The sequence below is a fragment of the Oncorhynchus mykiss genome, chromosome 20, assembly GCF_057628025.1.
Source record: "Oncorhynchus mykiss isolate SJ-2025 chromosome 20, ASM5762802v1, whole genome shotgun sequence".
In the NCBI taxonomy this organism is placed as follows: Eukaryota; Metazoa; Chordata; class Actinopteri; order Salmoniformes; family Salmonidae; genus Oncorhynchus; species Oncorhynchus mykiss.
In genome coordinates this window covers 13,105,146-13,120,906 of record NC_143041.1, presented here as the reverse complement: position 1 = coordinate 13,120,906, position 15,761 = coordinate 13,105,146, and the positions used below count along the sequence as shown (strand labels likewise).

The 15,761-nt window shown below is 39.8% G+C and overlaps 2 protein-coding genes across 3 annotated transcripts; one reads left to right on the top strand and one right to left on the bottom strand.

Annotated features, from left to right (window-relative positions):
• The first annotated feature begins 2,793 nt into the window (after window positions 1–2,793).
• On the top strand, window positions 2,794–5,042 carry LOC110498913 (histone H3.3A). 2 transcript variants are annotated; one of them, XM_021575616.3, is made up of 4 exons: window positions 2,794–2,873; window positions 3,704–3,835; window positions 3,976–4,129; window positions 4,255–5,042. In XM_021575616.3, exons 2-4 carry the CDS (start codon window positions 3,708–3,710, stop codon window positions 4,381–4,383), a joined length of 411 nt encoding a protein of 136 aa, XP_021431291.1. In that variant the 5' UTR covers window positions 2,794–2,873; window positions 3,704–3,707; the 3' UTR covers window positions 4,384–5,042. The 2 variants fall into 2 exon arrangements, with proteins under 2 accessions (XP_021431291.1, XP_021431292.1); XM_021575617.3 differs by having other exon boundaries at window positions 3,670–3,835.
• Window positions 5,043–5,120: 78 nt separating this feature from the next.
• si:ch211-250n8.1 (uncharacterized) lies at window positions 5,121–15,667 on the bottom strand. Its single transcript, XM_036955708.2, has 16 exons — window positions 15,262–15,667; window positions 13,316–13,423; window positions 13,151–13,226; window positions 12,592–12,748; window positions 12,385–12,430; window positions 11,873–11,931; window positions 11,650–11,685; window positions 11,481–11,533; window positions 11,145–11,277; window positions 7,269–7,486; window positions 6,526–6,571; window positions 6,299–6,364; window positions 6,157–6,216; window positions 5,954–6,039; window positions 5,380–5,474; window positions 5,121–5,233 (listed from the first exon to the last, which is right to left on the bottom strand). Exons 1-16 carry the CDS (start codon window positions 15,296–15,298, stop codon window positions 5,199–5,201), a joined length of 1,311 nt encoding a protein of 436 aa, XP_036811603.2. The 5' UTR covers window positions 15,299–15,667; the 3' UTR covers window positions 5,121–5,198.
• Window positions 15,668–15,761: the final 94 nt, after the last annotated feature.

Below are 15,761 nucleotides of genomic sequence, written 5' to 3'. Positions count from 1 at the left end.
TGATTGGTAGTCCCATAGGGCAGCGCACAATTGGGCCCAGCGTCGTCCTGGTTAAGGTTTGGCCAGGGTAGGCCGTCATAGTAAATAAGAATTTGTTCTTAACTGACTTGCCTAGTTTTTTTAATTGAACCTTTTATTTAACTAGGCAAGTCAGTTTAAATAAGGATGTCTACTTTTGATGCTAATGAGCATTTTTTAAATCTTAGAGTAAATAGAGCCTAAAAGTCACCTTGTCCGAGAGAGAATTAAATGATTATCAAAACGTCACGCCAGGGTAAGCATACACAAGACACAGCCCTGTTTCTAAAATCTCGTATGAGAAAAATGAATGGTGGAAAAACAATTGGAACCATTTCCTGTGAACTTATGGCTGTCAAAGATTGTGTGACTCCTTCATATTATGGTATTCCAGTAAAAGAAGAACTTACATATTTAGGCATAACCATTACAAAGGATCAGAAGTCTAGAGGCTTACTAAATTTTAACCCTCTTATTAAAAAAACCCAGAAGAAACTAAATCAATGGCTACAGAGGGACCTATCTTTAAAAGGTAGAGTCCTAATAACCAAGGCTGAAGGCATCTCTAGACTAACATATGGTACTCTAGCTTTATATCTTGACTGTAAAATAAGCAAGGAGATAGACCAGATGCTTTTCAACTTTCTTTGGAGAAGCCGTACCCATTACATTAGGAAAACTGTTGTAATGAACACTTATGAGAATGGTGGACTGAATTTTCTGGACTTTACTACTTTAAATAATACTTTTAAGATCAATTGGATAAAACAATTCCTAAGAAGACCCACTTCTATCTGGAATTTTATTCCTCATCATGTCTTCTCTACTTTTGGTGGCCTTAACTTCATGTTGTTTTGCAATTATAACATTGACAAAGTTCCAGTGAAACTTTCTGCTTTTCATCGGCAGGTTTTCTTGTCATGGTCCTTAATTTATAAACACATTTTTTCTCCACACAGATATTATATATGGAATAATCGGGATATATTGTATATAAATACCTCTCTGTTTTTAGAATATTGTTTCCGAAATAATATCCTATTGGTGAGCCAACCGGTAAATGCAGAGGGTCTTTTACTCAGTTATAAAGAATTCTTATCACTTTACAAGGTCCCTGTAACACCTAAAGATTTTTCAATTGTTTTAGATGCCATCCCCTCAGGTGTTCATTTATTATTCAGGAACATGACCCTCAGAGCCTACCTTCTATTGACCCTGTTGACTCATCAGTAAGAAAGATTTGTTTCTCTTTTGGTCCATTCAACAACAGAGCGATACGATCCTTGTTTCAGCAGGATGTTGTATCTATCTATACCTTATGTCATGCCTTATTGGAATGGATTTATTGATAATATCTGTTGGAAAAAAGTTTGGATGTTGCCACACACATACCTACTTGATAACAAAATTAAGGAAGTTTCCTTTAAAATTATTCATAAATATTATCCTGCCAACCACTATATGAAGAAGTTTAAGGAAAACATCAACTCAAATTGCTCCTTTTGTAATGACCACCCAGAAACAGTTGTGCATCTTTTTTTGGCATTGTATGCATGTAAGAAAACTGTGGCAAGACATCAGTAGGTTTTATAATTGAACACATTTATGAAGATTTTACACTATTGTGGAGAGATGTACTGTTTGGATTCTTTACATACAATAGAAATAAGTGGAATCATTTTTATGTAATTAATTTCATTATTCTTTTGGCCAAATTTCATATACACAAATGTACATTTACAAACAGAAAACCACATTTTCGTACCCTACAAAAAGAAATTGAACTGTATTTTAAGACAGTTAAATGCTCTACTAACAAAAAAGCTGTTAGAATTGTAAGTATATGCATGTCCCTTAAGGTCCTTGTGTAATTGTAATGTGATATTGTACCCCCTAGCTCGATTGTCTATTAGTTGTAATCTATGTATGCTTGTGTTCCCTCATGTGCTTTATGTATTGATTTGATATTAATAAAAAATATAAAATTGGAACCATTTCCCTGTTTGACCGCTAGGTTTTATGGGTATTTTGACACCTCCACTGTGTGGCTCTATTGAAGAATAGCTACTGTTGACCAATCTCCAGGATCCGAACTTCAGTTTGCCTCCAGAAAAATGCGGTTTGCCCGAACAGCCCCTCAAAAAAAAATCACACAATTCAAAAACGTGCTCATAATATATGCACGAACTCTACCGAACTATTTCGGCTGTGAAGCATGTGGACGCCTTAACCCTATCAAGGTGTATATCAATTTAACCTAACATGTTTTCATTGTTCTTTCTCGCTGATATGAAAGATAAGGTCCTTATGCTTCCAAAACCATACCGCAAGCGATGGATGTTAATGTTTAGACCGAACCCCTGGGATCTTAACAAAACTCCCCCCCGACTAAAGAAGTCTTTGTTTAATGACTCTTATGTGTCATTTAATGGAACTGAGAGACATGATCAAGAGCTATAGTGATGTGCTTCAAATTGCACAGAATTGTTAGAACATGTTGAGACATGTTATGAATCCCATTTTGTAAAAAATAAAATTGAAATGGCAATATTTTAAACCAAAGTAGTTTCCCATAATGTCCCGGCTGCTGATTGGCTACAGAGGACAGACAACAACCAATGGGAGGGTGACTTTGTTAACCAATGAGAGAGACGTTTTGATGGAGTTTAAACCAATGGTCTCACGAGTTTCTAGTTCTCAACCAACCGGATTTATAAATGGTTAGTTGACGTCATGGGGAAATATAACGTTTGACTCACTTCCCCAGTTATCGTTATTCGTGGTGTGTGTGTCTGGAGGAAACGGAGTCACTTTAATTACGTTCAGTTTTGGAATAATCCAGCAGTTACCAATCGGTAAGTAACTTTTGCGCTTTTGGTAGTTTTCGTTTTACCAATCACAAATATTTGAAGTTGACGGTCTTCAATATGGAACAATAGGATCTGAGATGGCTGGAGGCTAAGCATACTTGGTTGTCTACAGTACTGTAGGTAAATTACGTTAATTAATTGGTTTATTGCATTTTCTCGAATGTGACTTTCGATTCAAGCAGGCGCGTGAGTTTTAATGAACGTTAGCTAGCAACATGCCATATAGCAACGTTAACGTTAGCCATGGTGCTAATGCGCTTGGTTGGTTAGTATTCGATCAGTGTTGTAGCTTTACGTTTTTAACCTTCTCTTTTCTACAGCAAGTGTTTGCGTCTTGCTGGCGTCATACCCACAATGATTCGTTAAATTGATAGCAAAACGTTCTTGACGTGTGTTTTACACCTAGCTATAGCGTTTGCCCGCTCAAACGAACCAAGGTACGCAGTGCAAAAATACGAAATGTTGGAGGCAACAAGTTAAGGCGGGGAGGTTTGTTCATAATCAAGCGCGCTGCTGGGACCAAGACTCTTCTCCGAGCGGTACCTAGGGGCGGGGGAGAATTCAAATTAACGATTGTTACAATGTTGCTCAATTGTTGCAAGCTTAGCAACAATCGTCACTACCTAGCAAAGGTGACGAACAATTTTAAGCGTTTTCAGCTGCAACATTTGAGCTGTTGGTTTGAGGCAACTTAACTTGCAGCATATAGCCCAAGCTCTTAGATGTTGTGCCTCGTTTTGAAAAGCTATTTCAAATCCGTATTGCCCTCTTCAAATCCCAGACGGACCATAATCGCCGTTATTTAAATGTTCTAGTAAGATGGCTCGTACCAAGCAGACCGCCCGCAAGTCCACCGGAGGAAAGGCGCCAAGGAAGCAGCTCGCTACAAAGGCAGCCAGGAAAAGCGCGCCATCCACCGGAGGAGTAAAGAAACCCCATCGTTACAGGTACTGGGAGCAGTTCAACCGGTTTTCCAACATTATTTTGTTTACTTTGTCTATATTTAACCTGCAGATATGTCAGTAACAGTTCTAGTTTCACACATTTTAGGATTAATATCTAATTAACCACTGTTTTTATTCCCCAGGCCAGGAACCGTGGCTCTGCGTGAGATCCGTCGTTACCAGAAGTCAACTGAGCTGCTGATCCGCAAGCTGCCCTTCCAGCGCCTGGTGAGAGAAATCGCCCAGGACTTCAAGACAGACCTGCGTTTCCAGAGTGCTGCCATTGGAGCTCTTCAGGTAAGATCCATGTGGACTGCTGCTATCACACTAATAGTATGAGGGCTATTGGACAGGGCACACTGGAAAGATTTATTTTATTATTCCCATATTTTGTGATTTCCAACTTTTCTTCTCAACAACAGGAGGCCAGCGAAGCATACCTGGTGGGTCTGTTCGAGGACACCAACCTGTGTGCCATCCACGCCAAGCGTGTCACCATCATGCCCAAAGACATCCAGCTGGCCCGGAGGATAAGGGGAGAGCGAGCTTAAATGGCATTCAACTGCCTGCTCCAGACATAATCCTATTTATCTTACTTAACAATTTAATGTTTTATTTTTATTTCCAGTTTTTTTCTTTTTTTTCGTATTTTAGAATGATAAGAGATGGGTCATTCCACAAACCTCAATTCAGATCTGGCCAATGTGAGGACAGAGGAATTTAGGAATATCTGCTTCAATTGCAAATGAGGCTTGTTTTTACATTGAGTAGAGGATAGTGTATTACATGACTGTATTGACTGTACAGTCAGATGCCCTCTTCAAATGTTAACTGTCTCATTTTGGATCCTGGTGGATAGTATAGGCTCCAGATGAGGTTGGAGCTCTTGCTTGTGGGGGGGGGGGGGGGGATTCAAGATGTCTGAATTCTTCTCAGCTGCCAGGGGAAGGAATGGTCTGGGTCCTTCATCAATTTCCACCCTTTGTCTGTCAGCATGTCTTGCACAACACCTCACTACACAGTGGTGTCGGGATTTACCTCTTGACACTGTCTAGGATGGCCAGGAGCACGACAAAGCCCCCCTATATATTCTGAACTGCTTTTTACATGTTATTTTCCCAACATATAAAACCTTGGCAGCTACATTTAATACTATTTATGGAAGCGTTGTCACATTGTAGTCTTTCTATTAAATGTCTTTATGAATAAATGCTCATGTGTTTGTGGTTCTTGTTCTGAGAATGTCTCCAGCCACTAGGGGCTTTTACATTTGGTGTTCACACTTTAATTTTTCAAAGCACGTGTTTATTCAATTACCACAACATTTTGATGTTTGGCACATATCCAGTTGTCAAGGGATTTCTTTTCATACGAACCACTCCGTGTGCTTGAAACCAATAGCTGTGGAATTGGGAAAAAAATCTGATTTTGGAATGGGATTTGAATTGAAAGACTATCCCAATATTTCAAATGTTTATGGTCTTGATGGCATCCCACAACAGGAACTGCTCATACCAGAGATTTTAATTATCTTCAATTATACTCACCGATTCGGTTGACGATCTCCTCACATTCTTTGACCGCACTGGCTCTAAGCACCACGCAGCAGAATCCTGTTGACTGAGGAGTTTCTGGGGATTCTCTGAAAGTGGAGCCAATTACACATTCTGACATCTGCTCTCAGGCAAAGGTGCTGTAGCAGCTCAAGATGCTTCATCGCTGCTGTTAATAGTTTTCTCCAGAGGCGCGCTTTAGAAATTCAATGAGGTTGCAGATGCTGGTCTAAGAACTGTTCTCTATTTCCCCTCCTGAATGTTATTGTTAGGATGGGGATAGTGTAAACTGATCCTAAATCTGGTTACGGGCATTTTTATAGATGGGGAGGTGTGAGCGACAGGAAAATAGGATGCTGCTACTCTTCCTGTCCCGTTATTTGGTCTACTGTACAATGAATAACTCAAGTGTGTGTGTGCTTTTGCACAAACTATGTTAAAATGTCTTAAGGTTGTAACGTTTGTAAATATTGGAATATCTGCAATGGTGAGAAGGCCTGGGACTATTCTCTGATATATATATATATATATATAATGGCTGATTGTTTAAAAAAAAACTCATACTCACACTACGCAGAAGGCAAAGATGGTATAGTCTGGCTGGCCAAACCGCCCTACACATGAGATCTCTGGATAATGATGCTGGAACAACTCCTAAACAACACACAAGGGGGAAAATTGTGTGAATTTCAACCAACAACTCTATATAATAATTTTGATCTGCTGGAAAACACCTGTTTTGCCAACGTGTGACATGTTCTAGTTACTCACTGTCATATTGGATTTCTCCGTGCAGATCAAGTGGGTTTCCTTAAGGTCTAAAAGTACTTCCTGTTGGGAAAGTGAGAGGATATGTTAGTAGTCAGATTACAACAAACTCTAGTCAGGTCAGCATGTCTCTATTTGTCAGTACCATGCTGGGCTGGTTTTGCTGTATGACCAGGGGGATTCCATTTTGAAGCACCTCCTTGCCTCCATACTGTCAAGAAAATATATAAAACATAAACACAGTCACACACAATAACCACAAGTACACAACAAACCACAATTGATGTGCAAATAGTACGAAATAAAAATCTCAAACAGCGAAGCATTAACACAATACACACCAACATGTAATTATAATGTTCAAATATCTACCATTCCAATGTTTGTCTTTCCCAAGAACTGCACAATGTACACAATTCTGTGGGGGGAGAGGGGTTTAGTGCCTCAGATTAGGTAAACATGCCTGTGTACCATTTTAATATAAGAGATTAGAAACAGATTTCAGTGTGAAACTACAAATAGCCCTACAACCTGAACACTGTAGATCTGAATGGATAGGATCGGTATAAGCAAAATGATAGTACCCAATAATGTACATTTTCATTAGATGACTAACAGCCACTGCTGACGACATCGCACCTCCATCTTGGAACTCCCCCACTGTTGCAAAAAATATTTTGGAAGCTATAGAAATGCATTTATTAATGTCTATGTTTGTTTTCGTTACATTTATTCTATTACAAATTAATGCACATTTAATTAATTATATTATGTGAGCTAAGAATAAAAACATGAAAAAATACTTTTTTCCTTAAAGTAACATTTGCAGAAAGTACTAATGTTACTGTCCCCACAAAAAAATACTAAATACATGTAATTTTGTCCTTGAAACATTTCATTGAAATTCTGTAGAATTCCATTCATTCCTATGGAGGACTGCTTCTTCTGGGGAGTGCCAATATTGCCGACCGGTGGCTTCAAAGCCTCTCATTGTCCAATACATAGCAATCCAGGGTTTATATACATCATTGGTAATAACACCAAATTGCTTTCTTATTATTAGGCTGCAAACCAATAACAGATGCATTACCGCAACAACAATCGCTCAGACTTGCCTTCCCTCTTTGAGGCACTGAGAGGGTGTGGGCCTCTGGCCCTGATTGGTGGGTTCTTGGGAGGAAGGGGAAGGGCCTAGCTGCAGGGCGGGGTTCTCTTCTCTGAGAGCTCTTAGGAGTTTGATGATGGGGCGATATACACCCCCGTCCTGCACACACCACCGTAACACACGCAGGGACAGGGGATGCCCCTTAAGCCCGGAGAGGACCACACCTGCCTGAGAACACAAACACACAAAAGCACAATGTCTCAATTAAATATTCAAACAGAAAAACGCCTTGTACAGCATATTAAAAAAATATATTGTTTGATTAAGGTGTGGCTGTATACAGCACCAATCATAAGATTGGACACACCTAGTCATTCAAGGGTTTTTCTATATTTGTACTATTTTCTATCTTGTAGAGTAATAGTAAAGACATCAAAACTATGAATAACACGTTGAATCATGTAGTAACCAAAAAAGTGTTAAACAAATCAAAATATATTTTATATTTGAGATTCTTCAAAGTAACCACCCTTTGCATTGATTACAGCTTTGCACACTCTTGGCATTCTCTCAACCAGCTTCATGAGGTAGTCACCTGGAATGCATTTCAATTAACAGGTGTGACTTGTTAAAAGATTATTTGTAGAATAGATTTCCTTCTTAATGCGTTTGAGCCAATCAATTGTGTTGTGAGAAGGTAGGGTGGTATACAGAAGATAGCCCTATTTGGTAAAATACCAAGTCTATATTATGGCAAGAACAACTCAAATAAGTAAAAAGAAACGACGGTCTATCATTACTTTCAGACATGAAGGTCAGTCAATCCGGAAAATGTCAAGAACTTTGAAAGTTTCTTAAAGTGCAGTCGCAAAAACCATCAAGCGCTATGATGAAACTGGCTCTCATGAGGACCGCCACAGGAAAGGAAGACCCAGAGTAACCTCTGTTGCAGAGGATAAGTTCATTAGAGTTACCAGCCTCAGAAAATGCAACCCAAATAAATGCTTCACAGAGTTCAAGTAACAGACACATCTCAACATCAACTGTTCAGAGGATACTGCGTGAATCAGGCCTTCATGGTCGAATTGCTGCAAAGAAACCACTACTAAAGGACACCAATAAGAAGAGACTTGCTTGGGCCATGAAACACCGGTGGTCCGGTGGAAATCTGACCTTTGGTCTGATAAGTCCAAATGTTATATGTTTGGTTCCAACCGCTGTGTCTTTGTGAGACGCAGAATAGGTGAACAGATTATCTCTGCATGTGTGGATCCAGCAGTGAAGCATGGAGGAGGTGTGATGGTGTGGGGATACTTTGCTGGTGACACTGTCTGTGATTTATTTAGAATTCAAGGCACACTTAACCAGCATGGCTATCATAGCATTCTGCAGCAATACGCCATCCCATCTGGTTTGTGCTTAGTGGGACTATCTTTTGTTTTTCAACAGGACAATGACCCAAAACACACCTCCAGGCTGTGTAAGGGCTATTTGACCAAGAAGGAGAGTGATGGAGTGCTGCATCAGATGACCTGGCCTCCACAATCACCCGACCTCAACCCAATTGAGATGGTTTGGGATGAGTTGAACCGCAAAGTGAAGGAAAAGCAGCCAACAAGTGCTGAGCATGTGTGGGAACTCCTTCAAGACTGTTGGAAAAGCATTCCAGGTGAAGCTGGTTGAGACAATGGCAAGAGTGTTCAAAGTTGTCATCAAAGCAAAGGCAGGCTAATTTGAAGAATCCCGAATAAAAAATATATTTTAATTTGTTTAACACTTTTGTGGTTACTATATGATTCCATATATGTTATTTCACAGTTTTGATGTCTTCACTAAAAAGTAAAAATAAAGAAAAATGAGTAGGTTTGTCCAAACCTTTGACTGGTACAGTATATATATACAGTTGCAGTCGGAGGTTTACATACACTTAGGTCGGAGTCATAAAACTTGCACTTCACAAAATAGATGACATCACGAGGAAGGAAAATTATGTGGATATATTGAAGTAACATCTCAAGTCATCAGTCAGGAAGTTAAAGCTTGGTTTCAAATGGGTCTTCCAAATGGAGAATGAACCCAAGCATACTTCCAAAGTTGTGGCAAAATGGCTTAAGTACAACAAAGTCAAGGTATTGGATTGGCCACAAAGCCCTGACCTCAATCATATAGCAAATTTGTGGGCAGAACTGAAAAAGCGTGTGTGAGCAATGAGGCCTACAAACCTGACTCAGTTTACAACGGGCCAAAATTCACCCAACTTATTGTGGGAAGCTTGTGGAAGGCTACCCGAAATGTTTGACCCAAGTTAAACAATTTAAAGGCAATGCTACCAAATACTAATTGAGTGTATGTAAACTTCTGACCCACTGGGAATGTGATGAAAGAAATAAAAGCTGAAATAAATCATCCTCTCTACTATTATTCTGACATTTCACATTCTTAAAATAAAGTGGTCATCCTAACTGACCTAAAACAGGGATTTTTTTACTAGGATTAAATGTCAGGAATTGTGAATGTAAACTTCCGACTTCAACTGTATATGTATACAGTATGTGATAACCAATGTGATAATTTGCTTGTTTTTGTTGTTCTCCAAATAGCATTTTAGGGTTTTTAAATTGTATAGAAATGCAGTAAATGAGCTTCAACTTTCTTCAAAGTTCCCCAGGAACAGTGGAAGAAAAATAGCCCCATATACTGTACTGTAGTGCCTTCAGAAAGTATTCACACATTTTGTTGGTTACAAGGTGGGATTTAAATGGATTTAATTGTAATTTTTTTGTCATCAATTCACACAAAATACTCTGTAATGTCAAAGAAGAAAAATTCGAACATTTGTTATTAAAAAAAAATGTATTTCTGGCTAAGTCTCTAAGAGCTTTGCACACCTGGATTGTGCAATATTTGCACATTGATATTTTTTAATTCTTCAAGCTCTGTCAAGTTGGTTGATGGTTATTGCTATACAGCCATTTTCAAGTCTTGCCATAGATTTTCAAGCTGATTTAAGTCAAAACTGTAACTAAGCCACTCAGGAACATTCAATGTTGTCTTGGTAAGCAACTCCAGTGTATATTTGGCCTTGTATTTTAGGTTATTGTCCCGCTGAAAGGTTTACCTTTAGGATTTTGCCTGTGCTTAGCATTATTCTGTTTCTTTTTATTCTAAAAAACTCCCTAGTCCTTGCCGATGAAAAGCATATCCATAACATGATGCAGCCACCACCATGCTTGAAAATATGAATAGTAGTACTCAGTGATGTGTTGTGTGGATTTGCCCCAAACATAACGTTTTGTATTCAGGACATAAAGGTAATTTCTTTGCCACATTTTTCTGCAGTTTTACTTTAGTGCCTTATTGCAAACAGGATGCATGTTTTGGAATATTTTTATGGAATATTTGTGTTCTGTACAGGCTTTCTTCTTTTCATTCTGTCATTTAAGTTAGTATTGTGGAGTAACTACAATGTTGTTGATCCATCATCAGTTTCCTCACAGCAATTAAACTCTAACTGTTTTAAAGTCACCATTGGCCTCATGGTGAAATCCCTGAGCGGTTTCTTTCCCCTCCGGGAACTGAGTTAGGAAGGATGCCCGTATCTTTGTAGTGACTGTGTATTGATACACCATCCAATGTGTAATTAATAATTTTGCCATAAACAAAGGGATATTCAATATCTTTTTGATTTAATTTTTTAACCATTTACCAATTTGTGCCCTTCTTTGCGCTGGTCTCTGTGGTTGAATCTGTGTTTGAAATTAACTGCTTGACTAATTATTTTTTATACCTTGTCGGATGATTTTGCATGGTCCTGAGGAGCAGCTGACTAAAAAGCAGGTGTGTTAGATTAGGGCTGGAGCCATTTTCTTTGTAAAGGTCTCCTTACCTGTCCATTGCAGGCATTCCGTAAGGAGACTCCGTTGATCTCATCAATGATGTCACCTGGATGTACACACTTGTCCACCTGAGCCTGGCTACCTGGCAACAGTTTCAGGACAAAGACACGGCCACTGAGATACCTGGGGGAAGAGAGAGAGAGAGAGAGGTGGGAGAGAGAGAGAGGTGGGAGAGAGAGAGAGAGGTGGGAGAGAGAGAGAGATGTTGGAGAGAGAGAGAGGTGGGAGAGTGAGAGAGAGAGGTGTGTGAGAGAGAGAGAGAGAGAGAGAGAGAGAGAGAGAGGTGACTGTGTATTATGAGGAAGGATACAAGCACTGCCACTTACCTGAGCACCATCCCTAGCTCACGACAGGGTACTGCCTCATACATATCACACACCTGGAAAACACAGACATAGTCCTCACTTCAATAGGCAAAATATACACCGACTAACTATGAGGCAGGGAGGTCATACATAGATCTGAGATTGTACAGGGCTCATTTCAATATCTTACCGGTAGAAGCCAGCTCTCATCCAGAAAACTGCAGTTCTTAAGTGAAAAGGCAGACATTTTGCTGATGTGAGCAGTGACATTCTATGTTTTGAGAACTCTTTGTATTAGCAACATTTAGTTTTAGGCCAACAGTCTAAGCAGAGACTTGCCTTGTGCTTTCTGACACTGTGCATCAACCACATCATAGTCAGGCAAACAGGAGAGGGAAGGAAACATTTTGTACCTCCATGTCCAGTTTGAATTCCATTTCTGAGAGGACCATGAGCAGGGACATGAAAGGCTCTTAGAGAGGAAGGATATTTGACTCAGTCATCATGAGTGTTGTTGGACACTTCACAAGTTGAACTTTAATAATGGAACACTGGTCACTTTAATCATGTTTACACACTGCTTTAATCAACTCATATGTACAGTATATACTGTATTCTATTCTACTGTATTTTAGTCAATGCCTCTCCAACATTGCTCGTCCTAATATTTATATATTTCTTTATTCCATTGTTTTACTTTTAGATGTGTGTGTTTTGTTGTGAATGGTCAGATATTACTGCACTGTTGGAGCTAGAAACACAAGCATTTCTCTACACCCGCAATAACATCTGCTAAACATGTGTATGTGACCAATAGAATTTGATTTTATTTGATCTGGTGTGATGAAAATGATTTCCTGATATTAAGGCCAACACCAAACATTCAGTGAAAACAAACCAATCAGGAAGAGAAGAAAAGCCTCACCCACAAATTCCTCATTCCTAAAAAGTGAAATAGCTGGGTTGTACCACTGGAAAATAGAAACCAGTAAAACAAGTCAATGATATGATTGCCTATTCAAACATAACTGGAACATAGCTTAATTACTGAACATCAAAGAAATGTAAATTGTAATGTTACAACAATGTAACAACAAGGTATTAGAGCCAATATGAGTGAGAGATAACAGACCTCTAGTACTTTGGGTGTGTGTAACAGGTGTTTGATGACTCCTTCTAGAACCCTCCGTCTGAGGGCTAGCCTAAGGAGGTAGCGTCCTCGTCCCTGAGCTGACAACAGCTTCCTGCAGGCTAAGGTCTGTTCAACCGCAAGTGACACAGCACTCAGTCTAGAGTACACGCACAGGAACACACACACACGCACAGGAACACACACACACACACACACACACACACACACACACACACACAGGAACACACACACACACAGGAACACACACACACGCACAGGAACACACACGCACAGGAACACACGCACAGGAACACACACACACGCGCAGGAACACACACACACGCGCAGGAACACACACACACGCACAGGAACACACACACACGCACAGGAACACACACACACGCACAGGAACACACACACACACACACACACACACACACACACACACACACACACACACACACAGGTGAGGGAGCCAAGACAACAACAGGGGGGTTAGTAGTCACTGTATGTTATTTTCTAGAACACAATCTCAAAAAATGTGCTGTAGGTAGTTTACCTGCCGCAGTTGTCGTGTTGGAGGAGTTGCTCGAAACATTGCCAGTAGTCCCTGTGTACTAGACCAAGGACTGGCTCTGAGGGAGACACACACTAGTTAGAATGTAGGCAGGCTCTAATGTTCTGTACTCCTGTCTGTATGGCTTTGCTTTGTTATAATACTCACGTTGAAGGCCCTTCCTGAGGGTGAGCTCCAGTAGTTCACAGCAGGAGGAGAGGTGAGGGTTGACATCTGTCACTGTCCCCTCTTCTGTCTGCAGGTTCAGGATGCATACTGGATGAGATAAAAATATACACACAATGCAATATATGTGCGCACACATTACATGGGCCACATTGGGTAGATACTGTATGTGCACAGGCGTTGAGGCAACAATGCATGAATCATAATGGACAGACATAGACACAATAATAGACCATACACAGTCAATTTAGACGTTTTAAATCAATACTTCAAGAGTTCATTTTAACACCATCCCAGATAACATATGGTCCTACTCTACAGAGTCTATAAAGTACTTTGATTATACTGTTACATTTTGAGTGTTAATGCAACACTTTATAATGTAAAAAATGAACACCGCATTAGACTTGCCATTGTTACTCAAATGTAACACTATGGGGTAATTAACACTCACAGTGTTATTTATGTTCAACACTAGTGTTAATCTAGAGTTAACTCCTGCTAGTGTTATGCAAAAGCATTGTTACAGTAAGTGATTTTGGGTGTTGTTTTAACACTATGTGGTGTAACGCCTAATTTGCATATTTCCTATTTTTGCATATTTTCCTATTAATTATTTTCTTTTAAAGGCCTATGGCTTCCACCAAATGAGGCGAATGTTATCATTAAAATACTGAGATTTGTCAAGATGTACTCAAGAGAAAGAAAGGATTGGTTCATTTCCCCTCTGTGGTTTAACTTTATGACAATACATTACATATATCACAAGCCCTTACTTTGATGGCCTCATGTTGCCCTAACACAGTGGTGGTGGGACAATCCTGGTTTACAAATTACAGGCCACATCAGGCCTGCAAGTCACATTATGCTGGCTGGCAAAGTGATGTGTAATTCCGTTTTGGAATTTGTATTCACTTACATTCAGATTGACTACCAGGGTTAGGAACTCTGGTAAAAGAGACTACCTAAACCATTTAACCCGGGAAACAAACAGTTCAGTAACAGTGCAATAAATCGAACTAACTGATTGGATTAGTTTAGGATAATGTACGTTGTGTCATTTTGTGTAGTATAAAGATGAATCAATCAATGCAAAAAACACAGGTATTAAAAACAATCCCCACCAAAAATCTACCTGCATAGCATACAGGGTAATCAGATAATGATGGGTGTGGATTGGATGGGAATATCTCTGGTTATTGACACCAACACTGGGGTTATTTTAGACCACTGAGTGTTAATTTCACTCTAACAGAGTGAACATTTAACTCCTTAATCAACACTAGAAATCAACACTGTAGGCTTGTGATATATGCACAATACATGGACAAAATATGGCAGATATGTGGGTGGTGTCTTTGCTTTTGCTGTATGGTGATGACTGACAGAGGGCACCTCTTCCACACTTGATGGCCAAGGAGGACCCAGTTACTTGGCAACCTGGAAACAGCCCTGCTTTTGTCTATTTGTGTTTTGCATAGTGTCTGATAGGCTTCACCAGCCCTAGATTGCGTCAGGTGGTTCAGTGATAGAATAAAATAGAGGTGAAAGGTGCAGTGAAACTGCATGAATGCATCAAAGATGCAGCTCCAATAGTAAAATCGGAAAGTGATCCTTCAAGATATTTCATACAGATGATGACATGTCGAACATTCAGAGATAACACATGCTTCACAAAAGATAGACTATGAGGCAATTTTCTGGTAGAAGAATGTACTTATTCTATAGTCCCTGCTGCGGCACATGAGCGTAACCTGAGCCGCCTATGTAGGAGCGTCTGTCTAATGATTGAGCTACACTAGGCTGAGTAAATATCTGCTGATACTCTCGCTCAGCCTATTCCTGTCTGTGTATCTACAAATGAACAATACATAACCCCCATATGCATGTTTCCATTCACTCGGTGTCCATTTGCAGTATGTTCTTACCTTTGAGGGCCCCGAGCAGCGGGTCTTTCGGAGGCATAATTAATATTATTAGCGCAGATATAGACGCACTGTACCGCCTGTCATTTAACAACGCGTCATAGCTTGCACACACTTCCGCATGTCTAAAACATACCGAGACACCCTTTCCCTTCGGCTACAGATAGGGAAATGTAAACATGATATCAATGTCCAAATAGACTACACGAATCCCATTTTGGGGAGGTTGGACTGAAAATATCATTGACAGCTGCAATAAACAATTTTCTCTCAAAAACATTGAAGCTAGCCTACTCAGTTTCAGAATAGACTGCTTCATTTTGCACACACTGAATGGGCTACATTGTTTCTGTCATATAATCGCGGTCTCTCAAATTGACGCGCTGTAAATGAGATTCTATACTCTGACGACCTCTTGTGGGAAAAAAAGTGAATTATCAAAACGCGTGAAGACCCAACAAAGATGTCTACCTGTTTCGTCTGTATTCGTCAATTTTTCGGAA